This window comes from Nilaparvata lugens, chromosome 1, assembly GCF_014356525.2.
Source record: "Nilaparvata lugens isolate BPH chromosome 1, ASM1435652v1, whole genome shotgun sequence".
In the NCBI taxonomy this organism is placed as follows: domain Eukaryota; kingdom Metazoa; phylum Arthropoda; class Insecta; order Hemiptera; family Delphacidae; genus Nilaparvata; species Nilaparvata lugens.
Window position 1 is genome coordinate 55397076 of NC_052504.1, and position 19120 is coordinate 55416195.

Sequence of the window (19120 nt, forward strand, 5' to 3'; positions counted from 1 at the left end):
CTAGTGCGGGAAAAATTTTTCTGCACTCCAGATTTGCAACATGGCAACGCAAAATACTTAGTAGGTTATATGGAGCAACAGTGCAGCAAAATCAAAATGAAGTTGGTAACAGTGACTGCTGTGGCTGCTATAGTGAGCAGAGGTGCAACGAAGCACAACGCGCTAATTATTACTATTATATCGAGGACAGCAACAGCACAGTGTCACCACAGCACACACCACACAGCCGCCTCGCCATTCAAACACTACTAAGTTATTTGATGGATTTCAGGCAATTTTACCCATAATTACCCACTTTTCATATTCAATGGTAACTGTAGGAAAAACTTAATGTGAAATACGTGCGCAAAGTTCCTCTGCTGCACTCAAGAAACCATTCCGCCCTCGCCTACGGCTCGGGCGTAAACGTTTCTTTCGGTGCAGCAAACTGTCACTTTGCGCACTAGTTGCACAAATAACTATTTTGGACTCAGGGGACCTCGAAACGTGTAGAAATTTGTAAATTTGGGTACCTTAATTTTTTTCGGAAAGCAATACTTTCCTTACCTATGGTAATAGGACAAGGAAAGTAAAAAATACCAGCTGATCTTTTTCATCAATCATGTATTAGATTCTAGGCCTACACTGGGACGTTGCAATATCGTAGGCCGGGGCCTTGTATTGGAGGTGGCTATGATTGTTGTTTCTACCAACGCCTTCTAAAGAGTTCTACCACAGAGGAAATAAGAATATCACCGTGTTCTCTCCTCCAGTGGCACAGTCCATTTCTCAATAGTAGTGAATCAATTTTTGAAAGTACTAACTTATTAAACTGGATATCCATTCAATCTGCTTGAGAAGGAAATCAAAATAATCTATTACACGAAATACATTTGAATTATTCCTCTACGAATTTGTGTAGTTTATTTTGGAATCGAGGGCAACAAACTAAAAAGCGTAATTGAAATTTATACTAATAATAATGTGGCTGGAAAGAGAAAGTTTAAGATGATTCAAGGCAATTGAATTGTAATCCAGTGATAGGTTTTAAGATTATAGACGTTGAATCTGGAAATTGCTTCTATGATAGATAATAAGAAAGTTGGAGAGGAAAATGAGAAGGAAAGACGGAAGAGGAATAGGAACAAGAAGAAGAAAGAGAGAACAAAATGTAGACTGATGCTTTTGGAAGTGATGAGAAGATTTTTCAAATCTAATTAGTGCTGGGAATTTTTTTTTCAGTTAATTTTCAAACGTTTGTAATTTTTATGCTGGCTCACTAAAGGTTCGACTGTATTATTCATAAGATATCTATTAAACTGGATCTATTTTCTTCCTAAATTTGAAATCTTTCAATAATTTTGAATGATAAAAACATGATAAATAATAAATGAATACTAATAATTGCTAAGACTAGCCACCTAGGAACTGCTTGTTGCATGTGATGTGACTCTACCATTGTGAATAATACATGGAATAAAATGAAATAAATAAATTACATGATTCTTTCTGTGATTCCAGACGCGTACTTCTGGGTGGGCAACACACAAAGACCCTCCCCTGAAGGATACATTGTCCCCTATCCAGAGGATTACGCTGGAAGGTGAGCTCAAAATTCAACATCACTACAATTTATAGTTTGTCATATTGTATTCATAAATGTGTCATATTTTTGTTAATTCATTTTCAATACGAGAGACCCATCGAATACTTTATTATTTCCCATAAGATTAGTGTGTAACTTTGATGAGAAAGTGTTTTCAGGTGAAGTTCTTGAATAAGAGAGAAAACGTTCGTACTTTATTGAATAGTGTAACAGCAAAGAATTTATCAATACTTTCTTAGTTTTATAGATTTTTGATTTTGAACAATTTGAATGAATTGAAAATTTATTTCTCAAGGATTATTTTCGCAGACAACCACTTGTTCGCAAAAAAGTACATGATCTTTCAGCCGTTCAAAGAATGATTTATACTTATTACTTTTATTACTATCTTTCATTCAACTCTCATTTTGTGTCAGAATGTCGAAGAGATTACTGCTCTCTCATTGGTGAGTTTGTGATCGGTTACAGTCTCTCTTATTTAGCTTTCGTGGACTGTCACGACAACAAAATAGTCACTCTATCGTTGGTTAGCTTATGATTGGTTAAGATCCCATTGTGTCACCATGACTATGAAATCGTTACTCCTCCAGACGTGATAAATTGAATTTCATTTATTGTTAACTTGTGATTCGTAATCGGTAAGCCTCTCTCTCACTCTCTCTCACAGACTTGAAATCAATGTCATAATAACTCCGAAATTGCTACTCTTCTATTGGTAAACGAGTAACTGGTTGAATAAGTTAAACTAAAATAATGTTATACTAAAATTATGTTTATGATACTAGAATTATGTTTCCTGTCACCTTGAGGAAAAAATTCTAGACACTCATCCTGGATCTACGCTACTACCCTACCCCTTTTAGAACATAGGTAGTCTAACGCATCTGTTAGTGAGCATCATCCTTGATATACTTTTCAAATCTGATTTTCCAATTTTATTCATCATTCTATGTAAAACCCATCACTATTATTTCACTGTCGAGTAAACTATTCAATGATACCCAAAAGGTTTTAGAAGAGACTCTTCAATACCATTTTCCCTATTTGTTCCCAGAAAGGAAAATGTGTTTCTTTCCCGACGTCAAACAAGTTACAACAGGGTATTAGACGAAGTTTGTCGTAGTAGCGAGACAAAAGTGATGCAACTCAAGAACTAAGTCTCTCGACGTCTTCTCAGTCTCTCCTTCTTTCTCTCTTTCTCTACTCCTCACCCTCATTCGTTAAAACCTCACTCGACTCGACGACAGACAGCTACCGTTGTCACAGCATTCTCATCGTTAGTCTAGCATGGACTTTCTGCTAAGCTGCTTACCGCCAAATTCTTCCTCCTACTCTACTCTTTTTTATTATGAATCTTTCCCTTCCACACGCCCATTCTATCTCGATTTTTGTCGCAAATTCCGTCTAGAGGTTATGGAACCACTGTATCTCATGCATTCTCTATCAATTCTTCTTTTCCCCTTCTTTCCGTTCCTCTGTTTTTCCCTCTTCTCAACCAATCGTCTTTAACTTCTCGGTGAATGTCATTGTTGCTGTCCTACGTTTAGCAATCCAGTATACTCTGTTTAGCAGCCTACATTATCGACTTTTCTGCCGACGAATTATAAGGCATTATTATTTTGATAAGTATCCGTTGTGCTACTCATCGGCCATCTTTTTGAATCCTGTTTAACAACCATTCTGCTTTTCTCTTCTCTAGCCAACTTTATTAACGGCTTCTCTGACATAAAACTACGCATTATTGTTGTTTCACCTATCATCAATGAATTTATACATTTTTTTTGTAAGGGTTATACGTCTTTCATAATTCTCCATGTAGAAGAGACCAGTAAAATAGATTTTGATACAACATAATTTTAGAGACCCTCACTTCTAAATTGAGATGTTGATTACTCAAGTTTATGTGCAGTAACTTCTTGTACAATTGTTCCAACTTTAAATATGTAATATTTGGTACGCTTTTCATTAGTGACATACGATGTGGTGCAACGAACACAACACGATATAAATTCTACACATATTCCATAACAAAGATGTCGTATTTACATTCCTTTACATCAAATCGTATCTTATCGCACAACTATAAAAAATATAAGAGCCGTTGAGATCTTTATTGGAATTGTATTGAAAGTTGTGTCATTTCTTGAATTGATTCTTCTTGGTTGAGGACACTTTCTACAGTATCCATGTTCATAAATACTGCACTCAAAGAATTTAGCTACATGATGACCTACATGGCATTGAATCTGAATGATACAATCTTAATCTGACAGAGATAGATAGATAGATAGATAAATGACTTTTATTTACACTTTACAATAAAAAGTCTAAAAGAGATGAGATACAACAGTATTGGTTCCTACTTATTTCATTTTCATTGGCTTTATTAGTAGATAAACTGCAAGCCGGATCTTTCAGGCGTTGTTCCGTGATAGACTTACATCAAATAAGCTCAAGGATGAAAATTGTTGACAACGTCAATAAATTTATCACGACACCTTTAGTAGTGTTCAAGATATTAAATATCAAACAGAGATGTAGCATTGGCGAAGACTACAAAAAATGCATGACATGAACCGTTCATGTTTAAGTTGGGCATAACCGGCCTTGAGCTAATTCGGAATAGTGAGATTGCTCCCAGAGAATGCTTTGTACTGGATGTTTGAACGTCTGTGTATGTAAAGCTGTATTCCCTTGAACTAATTATTCAAAGACCATTCGTCATACTTTTATCTATTTACATCTTCCTCCTTGTTACTGTATGTATTTACTCATTTCGTTTAAATCACGTTCAAATTTTGTTTGTCTTCTTCCTTATTATCTTTTTTCTTCTTTTTTATCTTCCTCCCTATCCCCCTGTTTCATTGTTCTTATCCGTCTTTCCGGATCGTCACTTCGAACGAAAAAGGTATTGCGCTTATCTTGACAGAGGCTTCCCGGATAGAAGAAAGCGGATGGGCTAGTGAGGGTCCTGCTCACGACATAGGGCACTCATTCTTGTTCCACCATGAGGAGAAAGAGTGGTGTGTGACGCGGCATGGCTCGATGAACTACTAGGGGAGAGAATTGGCACATCGTGTGAGATGATTGCAGTTGGTGTCAGAAGACGATTGTGGAGAAGATAATTAAATTGAGACGATGCAGAAGAGAAAGGGAATAGAGAGAGTGGAAGATTTCATCCTTATTCTAGATTGCATTAATAATTCAATCTAAAGAAATGTGGAGAGCTGTATTGATTTGTTTTTTACAGTATTGAGCCCGGGCTTCACCTGTCATGCAGCGTTCCGATCCTACTCATGTCCGATTTGTGTTGTGTGTACGGGAAAAGGTTTATTAACTCGAACATTATTGCTAGAATAAATTGGCGCTCTTAACGGTATAGCATTAGCTTGTACTCGCTCGTAATTGGCTGACATTGGGTGACTATAGTTCTCTCCGTTGAAGTTGATCTCGACATTCACCAATAGAATTGATAAGGGGCGTTCACTGAGCTGACTGCTAGTTTCTTAGATTGGTTATGTATTTAAAAAAGTATATATATATATATAATATTGAACACCACTACTCACAATAGTAAAATCTTGTTACAAATAAAAATAAAATCTTAGTACCCTTTTTAAAATTAATTTTAATGCTAAAAAAGATTGAAAAAGGGTACTCAGATTTATAATTTTATTTATATTCAAAAGTAGCCCTAAAGAAAAAAGACAATAAAATGTTGTATCATAGTTTTTTATTCATCAAGTAGTAAATGTTTAATATTATAGCCTACTAGTAATTAAAGACAGTAGGTAGGCTACACACTATTCTTGACAGCTCTAGCAACAGCAAAAGCTGATGGAATAATAATTCTGAAATGTATAATGTTATGGTCCTTTTCACAGTGTAGGTGCAGGTCAATTGCTGAATTATCAATTCAACATATTTATTACAATGTTGTACATTCTAAAACACTAGCCATCTAGACTCTGTTAATTAGACAATGAGATAGGGACGTAAAATGTCATTCTTGAAAAACTACTATGATCTATCCTATACTATTAAACGAGCAATTTCTGTTCATATGTTTAGATGTTTATATGTTGGTATTTCACCGGATCTCGAAAACGGCTCTAACGATTCTCACGAAATTCAGAACATAGTAGGTTTATAATATTAGTGTGCAATTATTCGATTGCACTAGGTCTCATCCCTCGGTAAACTCGCTGAAGGACATTAAAAGGATAATTATTATTCATCCTTGGAAAAACAGTTGATAATAATTATTTCGTCGTCTGTTGATGATGAAGTGAGTGAGCGAGTTCATGTGTGTGGAACTGTGTCAAAATTATGACTCAGCTGTTGAACTTTTGAAATCATTCAATCAGGTACTTAGTGCCGGTTGCAAAAAAGCCGGGCTATTTGCAATCCTGATTAATCCTGATCAGTATTAAAATTTAACCGGCTTTTTTGCAACCGGGCCTTTGTGAGGGAAATTTAGGCATTCCTCTGGGAATTAATCTTAATTTACTGTGATTAGATAGAACATTTCTGTATGAACTATGAATGTTTTTATAATTTCTTCTTTCGTAATAAATTGTTTATGCTTTTGTAAGAGCGAAGCTCGGTCCCCGATATTGCTCCCTTCAGTTATTGTCAACTGCACACACCATAACCATTGCCAATTTGATCAACTAGCAACGTTACATTAATCTGTTGAAATATTTTTTATCGAACTATTTTCGTGCGGTTGACTATAGAAGTGGTTATTCAGTTAATCAGCTCAATATAATGTGACCATACGGTTTCATATCCTACTAGAGATCACAGATTTTTACAGTGAATAGTATACAAATGGAATGAATTTTTAAGGTTTCATACATTTTCATAATTTATATAATAGAATTAATTTGAAATAGAATGAGACAATTTCTAGTAGGCTAGGAATCAATGCTCTACGCAATTCACCAGCTGTTCAAATTTGGCCTAAACGTTTACTGTGCAAGTTAGACTCGAGTTTAATTTTGTCCAGATGCCCTCATCGGAATCCTGATTCATGAAAGATGTTAGTCAAATGAAAAAACAATTTCAATGTTGAAGAACACGATGGTTAATTATCATTTCACAGCAAAGGAACCCAAAATAATTCGGTCTGTTGCGGTCAGACGTTGCTATACGTCACTCGCTTCATAATCTTCTCCTTTCCCCCCTCCTCCATGACGGTACAGTAATCACTAAACTTTGTAAAAGAGATCGACTCCCGCTGAGAGAAGAGGAGAGCTCCAAAACTGAGTCTTTTGGGGTCTTTTTTAGGGTAACGGAAGAGTGCTTCGGCAAAGGACTACTGTGCTTTATCGAGAGAGAGAGAGAGAGAGATAGTGAGTGAGAGACAGTGGTAAAAAGAAAGACAGTGTGAGCGTTTGTTTGAGATAGAAAGAGAGAGAATGAGAGAGCGAGTGAGGAGTGAGAGACCTGTAATCTGCGCAAGGCTTTCATCCTCTCTGGCTGGGTGCAATAAGCAGACACAATATTAACTCTCGTCAGATCGGCTAGCTTGCTCTCTATGACTGACTCTATCTCTCCCCCAGTTTGGGCTTGGAGTCCACCCCTGTGCACTGTGCTTCGTCTGATATGAAAGGTTCTCTTCCACCTCATTATTCTTCTTCATTTTGATCATAACTTCATGGTCTTTTTACGTTTCCCGATTATTCTAGTCCTGCTTTTCCCATCATTTTTCGCTCGTAGCTCAGTCTCCTTTATCATTATTTTCATTAATATTATTTTTAATCCCATATTTTTTACACCGCTACTTTTTCGTCTTCGTTTCTCTTCCTTCACCTTCCAAAACGTCCCTGTTTCTCATTCTTTATTATTACTCTCTATTTTTATTTCTCATCGTTCTACTTTTTTGTCGTAATTCACTTTCGTTTCTCATACATCTAGTTCCTTCTCACACCAATCTTCCAATATTATTACAATTATCACCCACATCCGCTGCTCTTGTGCTTTTTCTTGCATACACATGTTTCTTTTATATTATTTTTGTCCATTACCATTCTTCGAACTTCCTTATCCTAATCGTGTTCCCAATCTCCAATCTTCCCCTATTCTCTATTTTTTTTCACTTTTGTTGAAAAGAATGGTATATTTCTCATTCTTGATTGAATAATTATTGATATACGCGTATATGGTAATCGTCTCTTCTATTATAATCATGCCACTTCTTCGTTATTTAATGCTTCAGTCGTTTTTCATTTGGGATTTTAATTATCTCAAAAATCATTAAGGCTCACATTTTTCTCTTTTCATTCATTTTGTTTTTGAATTTCAAAATTAAGTCATTCTGTTCCATTCTCTATTCTTCAATGACGTGTGTCATTTATATTAAATGATATTTCATTCACAATATTTATTCATAATTATACCTAGATAAAACTTCTCATTCAAAGTTTTCTTATCAATAATGGAATCATTTTTCATGAACATTTATTATAGTATGGAGCAACGGTCTCTTTATATTCTTCGAAGTATTTTTCGATAAGTACAATCTCATATGAATATGTCTTTCTTCATAATAGAATGATAATTCTTCACATCCAAATAAACTAAGAATGGTATAAGTTAAGTATTTTAATGGAATATCACCATGCATAGAAACAAAACAAAAAAAACTTCCAATCACATTTTATTACTGCATTATCCCTACAGTTGGTTGTGAAATATTGCTTTCAATCGTTATGGAAAAATACCAAAAGATTAGTCGTGAAATTACTGTATTGTTGAAATGTAATAGTTCTCGTCAGTCATGAGATAACAAAATGCAATCAGAGTTTACACCTGTGAGTTTTTATGTGAACAAATATTCTGCATGCATGTGGAGTCGTGAAAGTATTGTGCAAGGTGATTCTGAATTGCAACATAATTATTGCTGTAAGCTCACTTGCATTGCATCTCACCCAAGGCTGAGAAGTGATTCATACAGTACAATAGCTCAAACTGTGGGAAATTTGGTGAATTGAAATCGATGCCTGTTCCATTTTTCTCACGACTTTGGTAGTTAACCTACTTATTACTTATCATTTTCTAATACAATACCATTCATAAGCGAATTGCATGAGTTGTATTAGCTTGTTGCTTAGTTCTCTACCTATGTAATTCCTTATGTAGTACCTAACATTAGGTCAAGAAGAGAAAGAAATCAAAAGAGAAAGAATAGATACATAGAAAATAGAAGAAAAAAAAGATAAGGTGATTAATACAAAATCTTAAATTTCAGTTCACCTCATTCATGTTATTTGTTTTACGTACTCTATTCTCACTTAGACTGTTTACATTTCACATGTCTGATACGTATGTACATTTGAAAACCAGACCGTTGCGGCAGGCGTTTGACATAGGTTTGAAGGCTAAAAAACTGTTGTAAAGGTTTGTAGCGTTGTGTGCTCCTCTAGGTTAGGTCATAAAATAAAATAATTTTACTATAGTTTTCTCTGGTTAGGTGTAGTTGAAGACTGTTCATCTGACTGTCGTATCGGACATGTGGAAAATTATTAGGTTAGTGGCCAGCCACACTCCAACGTATTATTTTGTAAGTAGAAATTATTCCAATATATTATTCTCCATTGAATTTATTATGGTATTAAGGAATACCATAATATAAATTGAGTTTTCTGTGATGTTCACTAAGACAGGTTACCTGGGCCTCCATTGTAACTGTGTAGGCGTACAATCGTACTGTAAAGGTAAAGAAGTACCAAAGGAAAATCTAATTTTAATATTTCCTTACCTGCGCAGACAAGAAAGTAGATCTGACCGTGTATTTACGTTATCTGGCAAATCTGCAATAGTTGCAGGATAGTTGTAGCAGACATTTCAACCTGAAACTGGAGCTATTTGTCAACTGAAGCGATTTGTTGATGAAATTAATCAAAATTGATACATAAAGAATATTTCTACTTTTTGTTGAATCATTTTATCTTCTAAACTCCTTCTTCAGGCTCGAGATAGCCTATTCAGTGATGGTCCATTATTCTTCAATTTAATTATCTTTTTATTCATTGTATCATGATGATTCATTATCATTCAATTTTATTCTTCTAATATTTCAATTCACTCAATTGATTTTCCAAGAACTCGTCATTTCAAATCCCGTATTCTAACTATTTTCAATGTTGTTAAAGAGTATCGTGTGGCACCACAAGTAGGACAGGAATACCTGTATAATAGAACCTTTCCGGTGAAGAACATCCACGTAGACCTTAGCATCAGTAATGTCAGTTGAAGGGAGTGTACAGTATGAGTGAAAAGCCAGAGATAAACCAAACGATATAAGCGTTGACCGGTACAAGTGGATAAGGAAGCTATAAGCAGAAGAGGGAGAAGGAAAAGAAAAAAGTAAAAATCCCAGTTGATCCTCTCTCCCTCGCCTCGTTCGTGCAGAACAGACAGAATATCCATCCATCCACCCCACGACAGGAAGTATTAGGGAAGATGCTCGCCGGCAATTTGATCTGCGAACAGTGGCTCACTACATCACTGCTTATTCTTCCCTTTTCTCTAGTTCTCATTCTTGTTCCTATAACACCTATCTTTTTTCTTCTCTCCACTTCCATTACCCTTCAATTTTACTTCTTTTTCTTCTCATTTCACGCTTTCTGCTTCTCTTATTTTCTCCTAAAATTTATTTCTTTCTTTTCGTATCCATTCCCACTCCTCTTGTGTTTTTCTGCTTCTCCACATTTTCACCCCTTCTTTGTTTCTCCAACTTCACACGCTCTTTTTCTTGTTCATCCTACCTTCATACATCGTATTAGTATTTATTCTTCTATCGTTCATTTTATTTATCATCTATTGTTCTCCTCTACTTGCTTCAACTTTATCCTCTTCTCTTTCTCCTTATGAAACTACTCCCATTTCAATGTGTTTCCGTTTTCCAAGCCCAATCATTTCCTCCTTTCTTTCAACTCTTCATCTTAATATTCTTTCATCCTTTTCTCTTTTCTCTTTATGAATTTCTTTACCAATTTTTGTTTCACTTAACTTTCCTCAATTTTTATATTTTTGTGGCTTGATATTCTTGCTCTATCCACTCCTATTTCGTCAAGGACCTCTTTTCCGTTTCTAATTTTCTTTTTTTCCCTCACATTTGCCATCTCCATATTTTGTGTGCACTTGAATCAGCACCTCTATATCCATCTTCATATCTTCTTAATCGCATCCTTACCATCATCTTCACTTTTACTTCAATCAGAATTTCTATTTATATTCATCATTCCCAGTATGCCCTTGTCATAACTTTCCATACTTTCTTATTCTCTTCGCTCCTCCATGCAATCCTCACAATATTCCTCCTCCTTTTCCTTGTTCTTCTTTCGTCAACCAAACAACTCAACCGAACGTGAAAATCTCATGAATTCCTCATACACATCTCCTCACCATCACCGGAAGAGGGATGAATGCTGAGGGTGCTTGTCCATGATGCAGGGAAATACGGGGGAGGGGGGAAAGTAGGGGCCAGTTATCCGCTCCCTTCCCACAAATCGATTTTCCATCATCGTGTCTGAAACGCAATCGGGGGTGAAGTAATGGATTTCGACCTATCGTTAACCGGTGCGTATTAAGTCAACTCAGATTTATTCGTTTTCTCAGTCAAGTCTTCGCGATTTCTTATTTCATATCTCGACTAAGAACTCTCTTCGGGAGAACTTAACATAATCTCTTCTCAAGACAAATAACTACCTACTTCTCTTTTACATTCGATTTTCTGTGATAGATGTTTTATCTGTCCATTGATTCATTCAATCAATACATCAAGAAACAAAAGCTGACAGACTCCTGAACGTTTCTGCTCCCTGAAATTGTCCAAATACATGTAACTACATCTCCCCTGAAATTACACATTGTGAATTTTGAATTATGAAGACCATTTTAAAGATATATCAAGGTTTTTGCAATTGTGACGGATATTTGATTGCAACTGTTCTGGGAATTATGCTTATAATCTGCCTTATATTTTAAATGAAAAATTCAAGTACTGTAATAAAAATTGATAAATAATGAAAAATTGATGGAATATGGAAGTGAGCCTCCACCACTGACGAATCTTTATCCAATTAGAATTTGAATATGTATCATCATCTGTAACCGATGTTTGAATGTGAAAAATTGGGAGCTTCACCACTTCCCAGATGGGAAACGAGTGACAAAGGAGATGCAAAGCTGAAGATGGTACAGCAGATTATTAAAATGGAAGGAGCTAATAATTTCTTGAGATACACAATTTATTGGTATAAGAATTCAAACAATATAATTTGAAACTTGTAAGTTAATATTCCCTAATTTCTAAACAAGGGTAAACCAGATTAATTTAATAAACAAGTATTAATCAATAAAAAAGTAATTTAAAGAAAAAGTTTTCATTTATTCTAATTTGATCAATTCTACTCTAAAATTTTCTATTTGATATCTTGAGGATTTTCCTCTTCGTTAATAGTATCTACATTTCATTCTACTTTTTAAAATCGACTGTAATAATAATTGGTGGAGAGACTGAAAAGCTCCTCCCCACTCTGGTTGCTCCTTTCGATCTGACTCATATAAGCCATTATTAGAGGATACAATTATAAATTCCAATATGAAATATTATATTTCATTGAAAAATTATTGAATTATATTTCATTTTTGATTGCCTGGGAGACCGTAATAGCTTATGTTCCATGGCACAATATTACTAGTCTTGTAGCTCATAAAAGTTGCATTGGGATATATACGAGATTCTAAAAACATCAATATTGTTTATTAATTCCTGCAGACATTCAACTATAAATTATTCTTGCTCAAAAACGCATCTAGTGTAGGAGCTGCCTTAAGAATTTAACGGAATTATCGAGGACACTTTACTTCTCTAATCTATGATACTAGATATGATGCTCAAGGCTGGATCAATCACTTCCACTCCAATTTTACTACCAACGCATGAAGTAACATATTATTACGTCACAATTATACTTTTATTTATTTATAAAATATACCAGATGAATCAATACTTGGACTCAAATTAGAATAGTCTGAAATTCGGAATGTGAACTACGATTCATCAATAATATCCATGTTTTTTCCAATTTCAGAGATCCACCGATACTGGGAAGATTTCACATGGCCGACGTAATACTAAAATTGCCGCAAGGCAAAAAAGTCAGGGACATTCAATGGCTTGCAGTATGGTGCCGGCGATTCACTGTGAGTAATCAATTTACGCTTTCAATCTCAGATTGAAGAAATTTCAGATCTCTCAATTCCATGCAATACTCACATTAACAAATTTAATTATTTGTCCAGATTCAAATCAATTCAAAGAATATTTGAGAAAAATCTTCAGGTAATGGAAAATGCCATCCCGATGTCGTTGGTACAATTGAAACTTGGGTTGAAAAAGTTAAGCTTGAAATTCTGTGAATAATGGCACCTCGAATTTTTAAAACAGAATCGTTGGGACTTGAGGTATGATGATACAATGGGCCATATGAATTAAGTTGAGCATTTGCTTATACCTCTAAAATATTGAGCATATGCTTCATTTTGCTCATGCTCATCAAAAAAATAGTTTGCGCATTTGTTCAAAAGTAAAGCTTATGCTCAAAATCGGAATAAACTAGAGCATTTGCTCAACTTTTGAAGCAAATGCTTCAAAAAAGATGAGCCCAGTCTAGAGCAACTTTTCACATTTTGCTCATAATAAAATAGCTCAACTAATTCGTGTGAGGAAGACGAAACTAAACCAGATACGATCACAACCTATAGTTGAAAACTATAAAACTCTTTTTAGCCGGTTACTAGTGCTCATAAACAAGTAATAGTTTTTTTCAAGAAAAAAAGTTTTCATTTATTCTAATTTGATCAATTCTATTCTAAAATTTTCTATAGAATATCTTGAAGATTTTCTCTTCGTTAATAATCTCTACATTTTAACCATGAAAATGTCCAGTGGATGGCTGAACATTTCATAGGAAAATATATAAATGAAAAGAGAGGTGTCTTGTCTTCTTGTCTGTTCTCCCTCAATATAGTTTTCATATTATTAATCTTATTCATTAACTGTTTGACCATAATTGGAACCCCGAAGTTTTCTTGGTACCAGTTTCCTTAATGCAACATCCTTTTTATGTTTGATTTCTGGAGCTTGAGACTTTTGAAGTACTTCCGGGTAAGTTTGAATGTTCATTGCGAAAAAATAAGAGTGTTTTCCAAACTAACAACCTCTACCTCTTGGTTTTCACAATCTTTAATGTCTGAAATTATTGCATTGATTTTCGAAAAAATTAAGTTGAATAAAAACCGAATAATTGAACTTCAAATTAAACTTATATGATTGAATATAAACTGTTGAAATATATGAATATAATGATTATAATGAGCTCTTGTGTGGTGCGAATTTTAACCTTCCACTTTAAAAACAAAGTAAGACGAATCAACTGATGAAAAATCTTTAAAATACGTTGTATAACAAATTGTTTATATGAATAAGGTAAAGTTTATTCACATAACAATGTACGATGCTGTGGGTGCCCTCAATGTAGGTTCATTGCTTCTACCTAATGCTCATGAGCAAAACCTTATGCTCCATGTTCTTGCCCATATGCTCAGTTTTTATTCATACGGCCCAATGTCTTCTTATTAATATTCTACATGATTAATATTTCAAGATCAAAGGAATTGGAATGATTATGGGGGCACAATGTTTTCATCGTCCAGTCAAACATTTAGGCATGATATGTTCTAAGAAGACTGTATTCATTATAAAATGTTGAAAGTAACATTTTCGAATGAATAATTTGTAAACTCGTAAATTTCAACTGACCACTACCTTGAGGAGTTAGGGTCTCAAGTATAACGCATTTTTTTATAGTATTCTTATATCATGATAGACTTGGATTACGGTATTTTACTCCAATGGAATAGAGATTAATTGCCAAATACCATTTTGTGAACCACTGAGTTATATTGAATTTTATGAGGAACAATGAATTATTTGAAACAATTAGTGACTGTTAAGTTTTTCACATAAGCCTTTTCAGTAATGAAGAAATGAAATATTCATAATTATTTGAATTTGAATTACTTCTGCACCTTGGAAGGGAATGAGATATAAATTTTTAAGAAATATATTCGGTATGAAATTTTAATATAATGCCGTGTAATGTGCTGTATATTGTGTATATCACATTGTAAAACCTGTTTATCATCTTGTTGTACAATATAAAAATATAAAATGAAATCAATTTGAGCATATAGCCACCACTGAAGCCTATTACATTGTTCTACATGAATTCATATGGCGTAGGATTGCATATATACACAACGCACGAATAACATCATATTGCGTTTTACTGCCCAGTAAACTATACAGACATGAAGTAAAAATATAGTTATACTGTGACGAGAGTAGTAGGCATCACACTGCACTGGTGGCTGCTTGCAAGCTGATAAAGTTAAGCAAGAATTATTGCTTGCAATTAACATCAGAATTGCGATCATTGTTGATGTTCACACCAACATTCTAGCCGCCATCTTGTCTGAAGTGCCTCACAATCTCTTCCATTCCCTCTCACTCACTCTCCCTCACTCCCACTCACTCTCTCTCTCTCCTTTTCCTTCTTCTCTTTTCTATTCTTATCTTTCTTCTCCTTCTTCTTTATGTTTTATTCTTCTCTCTATTCATATTTTTCTTCTTCTCCTTCTCGATGCCCAACCTCTTTTTTGTATGAGGATATTATTTCGGCACGTGTAGAGAATTTGCTCGAGATTTATTCGATAAGAGAAGGGAAGAAAAGTTTAAGAGAACCTTTCAGCTCCCTTGTTGGAAAAGAAAATTATTAGAGTATCATTCAGTGGAGCACAAAAAATTCTATTTAGAATGAGTAATAAGGTGTTTATGAACTCTTGATATAATTTTTTAGAATATTGAAGAAAGCCGAGTATGATCACTGAGGCAAACTAAATCATTGAGAGCTTCTCTATTTTCGGAATAATCTGTTTGTAATTCAACTTCTCAATGGTTGCTTCCTTCGTTGAACTGTATCTATTTCAAAACTTCATTCCAGACCTTTAATGCAAATTTTACAACTGCAAGTATGGACATGATTTGATTACCATTTGATCAGTCACTTGCACAAAAATCAAACACACTTGAAAGCCGTAAAATGAGGTTATCCGACGGAAACAATGAACGATTCTGTCGCCAATGGCTTCATTCTATGGCGGTTGGTTTAAAAACTTGTATGATTGTACTTATGATTCTATATCTCAATTCAATCATTATAACCTATATTATGTAGTCAGTTAAGACAAACAACCTCTACTCTACATCTGTAATTGTCTAGTAATCTCAGTAACATTATTGAAGACGATATTCGATATCTGTAACCGTCTAGCTGTATAATGCAGTCGATTACTGAGTTCATTCAGTTAATTCTCTAAATTCTTCTTTTTAGTAACTCATTAGCTTCTCTTCTTAGCTCTTAGTGGAATGAGTGGAAGATTGCCATTCTTAGTGGACAATCGTTATCACTTTTCATTGCGGTAGCGTTTTAGTGCTTTAGTCTTCTTGGCTTCTTGAGAGAAAGATTGAAAAAATGCCAACTGTTTGTGATGAGAGACTTGAGGACAGCTTACCAAGAAGTGTTAGATAAGAGATGTGAGGATTAGCTTTTGAGAGAGGTTCTCTATCAACCCCTCTTATACTCTCCACTTCCAGTTTTGTTCTCGCTTTATCTCATTCTTCCACATTCTGATTGTATCAAACTTGACTATTCTCTTTTCATTCTGCTCTTTCTCTATCATTGAATAGAACAAACTTTTCAAATCACTTCTTTTGAAATAACTCTTTGAACTTCAATTAAATTCAAGGTACAATTCACGGAGTTGCTACTCATATTGAAGCTTAATCCAAATGACATGTGGATACATACATACTATTCTTGTTAGGAAGTATGACAATTTCTTCATCGTAAACATTTGGTTAGTGGTTGTCCTATGCTTCCTATTTGAATTTGGAGACTTAATTAAGAGCGAAGTGTATTCTTATTTCATCTTGAAACGGAAGGTCTTCACTATAACCAGCAATTAGTCGTTTTTTCTCACTACGTCTTTCAACTTCCCCAATAGTTTTACATCATTTCTTCCTCCTCTCCCTCCCCTTCATCATCGTTCACTTTCTCCTCCTCCTTCCATTCCCCATCATCATCATCCTCCAGCTCCTCCCATTCCTCGTCATCATCATCATCATCATCATCCTCATCCTACACCTTTCATTCCTCATCATCATCACCATCATCATTCTCCTCCTCCTCCTCTGACCTCTACACCTTTACCTCATTCTCTTCCGCAACCTCCAAATTCTTCCTTTTTGTTCACTGCCAATTCCGTAGAATAACGTGCGTAACCTAGCCAAGCATCCAACCATGCTCAAGACACCCTTTCAACTATTATAGCGACTGGTTGATGAATATGCATAGCTGACTGCTCCCTTACATGGGAGGGGGTTAAAGGGGTATTTGCACCCCTGAACATTACTCCTCCTCCTCCTCCTCCTCAGAATTCCCTCCAGTCCACCTTCCAGCCCCGTAACAATCTCCTACCAACATCCTCTCACCAATTCTTCTTCTAGAGGGAAGGGGGGGATTTGCTGCCTCCACACCCATTACGCAATAATTTCCCATTGAGAAGAAGAAGGCTAGCAGAATATTCAGGCAGTGAGTGAGTGAAAGAGTGAGTGAGTGAGTCAGCTACTCAAAAGTGCCCTATTAGCACTTTTCACTCGATCAGGCTTAGTGAGATGCTCCTCCTCCTCACTCCGCTAGTAGCTAACAAAGAGGTACTCACCTCTCACACCCTCTCTCTCTCTCTTTCATTCTTCTATTGTCCTCTCTCTCTCTCTGATCATTTCACATTCGCTGATCAACTCCACAGACAACTCGACAACTACACCAAAAACATTTTCTTTCCCAACGTCTTCCTGGAAATTTCCCTTCCTATTAATCTTTCTGTTTGACTTCTTCTTTTCCTTCATTGTTTTCTTCTATTTCTTGCTCTTCTTCTGTGCCAACCACGTTTTTCTCTGTCATCAACTCCACATTCTCCTGCTTCACCTCCTTCCGATTCATCATCTCATCACCCACCTCCGAACTACTACTTTATCTGTTTTCCATTATTGCTTCACCATACATCCATATCATCGCCCATTATCCTCTCTTCTCCTTCATTCCTCTCTCACTACGTTTTCATACTTTTCATTACTTTTTCGTATCATATTCTGCTTATCATTTTTGAAAATCGCCGTTCTGATCTCTTCTAATTCAACCTTTTTACCGTCTCACCATTTTTCACATGTACATTCATTAGAAGAATGTAGAATTTTTCTTCTGCCCTTTCTATCTGTTTTTGTCATTCTCTTACATTGTCAAAACTCTTTTGTTGTCTTCAACTCCATTTCTAATATTAACTTCCCTCCATTCTTTTCCTTTTTCATTTTTCTGCTCTTTATCCTCATATTCACTTTACTTCATTCTCTTTTCCCCCTTCTGCTTCTTCTCTTTAATTTATTTTCTCCAATACAGTAATTTCTCCAACCTCTTCCACCTCCTCTCCCATCGCTTCTTTTTAAAATTTGTCCTTTCTCTTTTCTAACCCCCTCCACCACCATCTCCAACACACTTCACTTCTCTTTTTACTTTGATCCTCATCAGTCTTCTTCACTTTCCTTTCCTCCCTTTCCTCAATCAAGTTCACCCACTTCACTAGCTTCCTCCTCCTCCAACTCCACTCAATTCTCCCACTTATCCACTCCTCTCAGTTTTCTTTCTCCGTTATCCACCACTCCTCCATTTCCCGTCTATTATCACTCCCTCAATCCCCATTGTCCCCCTGTACAAGTACTTTTCCTTCGACTCACTTTGTTGTTGTCGACTTGACGAACTTTTCTACAAATGCTGCTGTCTCGCTATCTGTCTGTCTAACACTATTTCTGTCAAATCTCTCTTCTTCTTCATCATCATCATCATCATCATCATCTTTTTTTTTCTTCTTCTTCTTCTTCTTCTTCTTCTTCTGTTTCTTCCTCCTTCTCTTCCTTTTCCTTTTCCTTCTTCTCTCTTTTTCCCCTTTCTTCACCTTCCACATCATCTTATTCCTCATCATTCTTTCACCCAATCATCTTGCTCCTTATCTTCCCTATACGATGTCCTATACTCTCCATTATCTTCATACTCACCCACCGTCACACATTCTCTAATTCACCACCATACCTCTCGTTTCCTTCTCCATCACTCCTGTCCCTCCTCCTCCTCTTCCTTCTTCTCATCCCACTCCTCTTTTGTATCTCAATCCTTGAGTTTTCCATAGCTTTTATCCCCTCATCCAGATTCGTCATCTTCCACTTATTTCCCCGTCACAACCTGCATTCTTATTCCTACCCGTTTTCCACCTCTTTCTTCCTCTTCCCAACCCTCCTTTATCCTCTTCCCATCATCTTCCACTCTCTCCCCCATTCTGAAGCAACCT

The 19120-nt window shown here is 35.6% G+C and overlaps 1 protein-coding gene across 1 annotated transcript in view; it reads left to right on the top strand.

Annotated features, from left to right (window-relative positions):
- Positions 1–19120, top strand: part of LOC111043435 (protein Skeletor, isoforms B/C) — a 122790-nt gene that overhangs the window by 42514 nt on the left and 61156 nt on the right. The window contains exons 3-4 of the mRNA XM_039437165.1: positions 1501–1582; positions 12691–12802. Coding sequence (XP_039293099.1) covers positions 1501–1582; positions 12691–12802 — 194 coding nt within the window. The remainder of the gene's footprint in view (positions 1–1500; positions 1583–12690; positions 12803–19120) is intronic.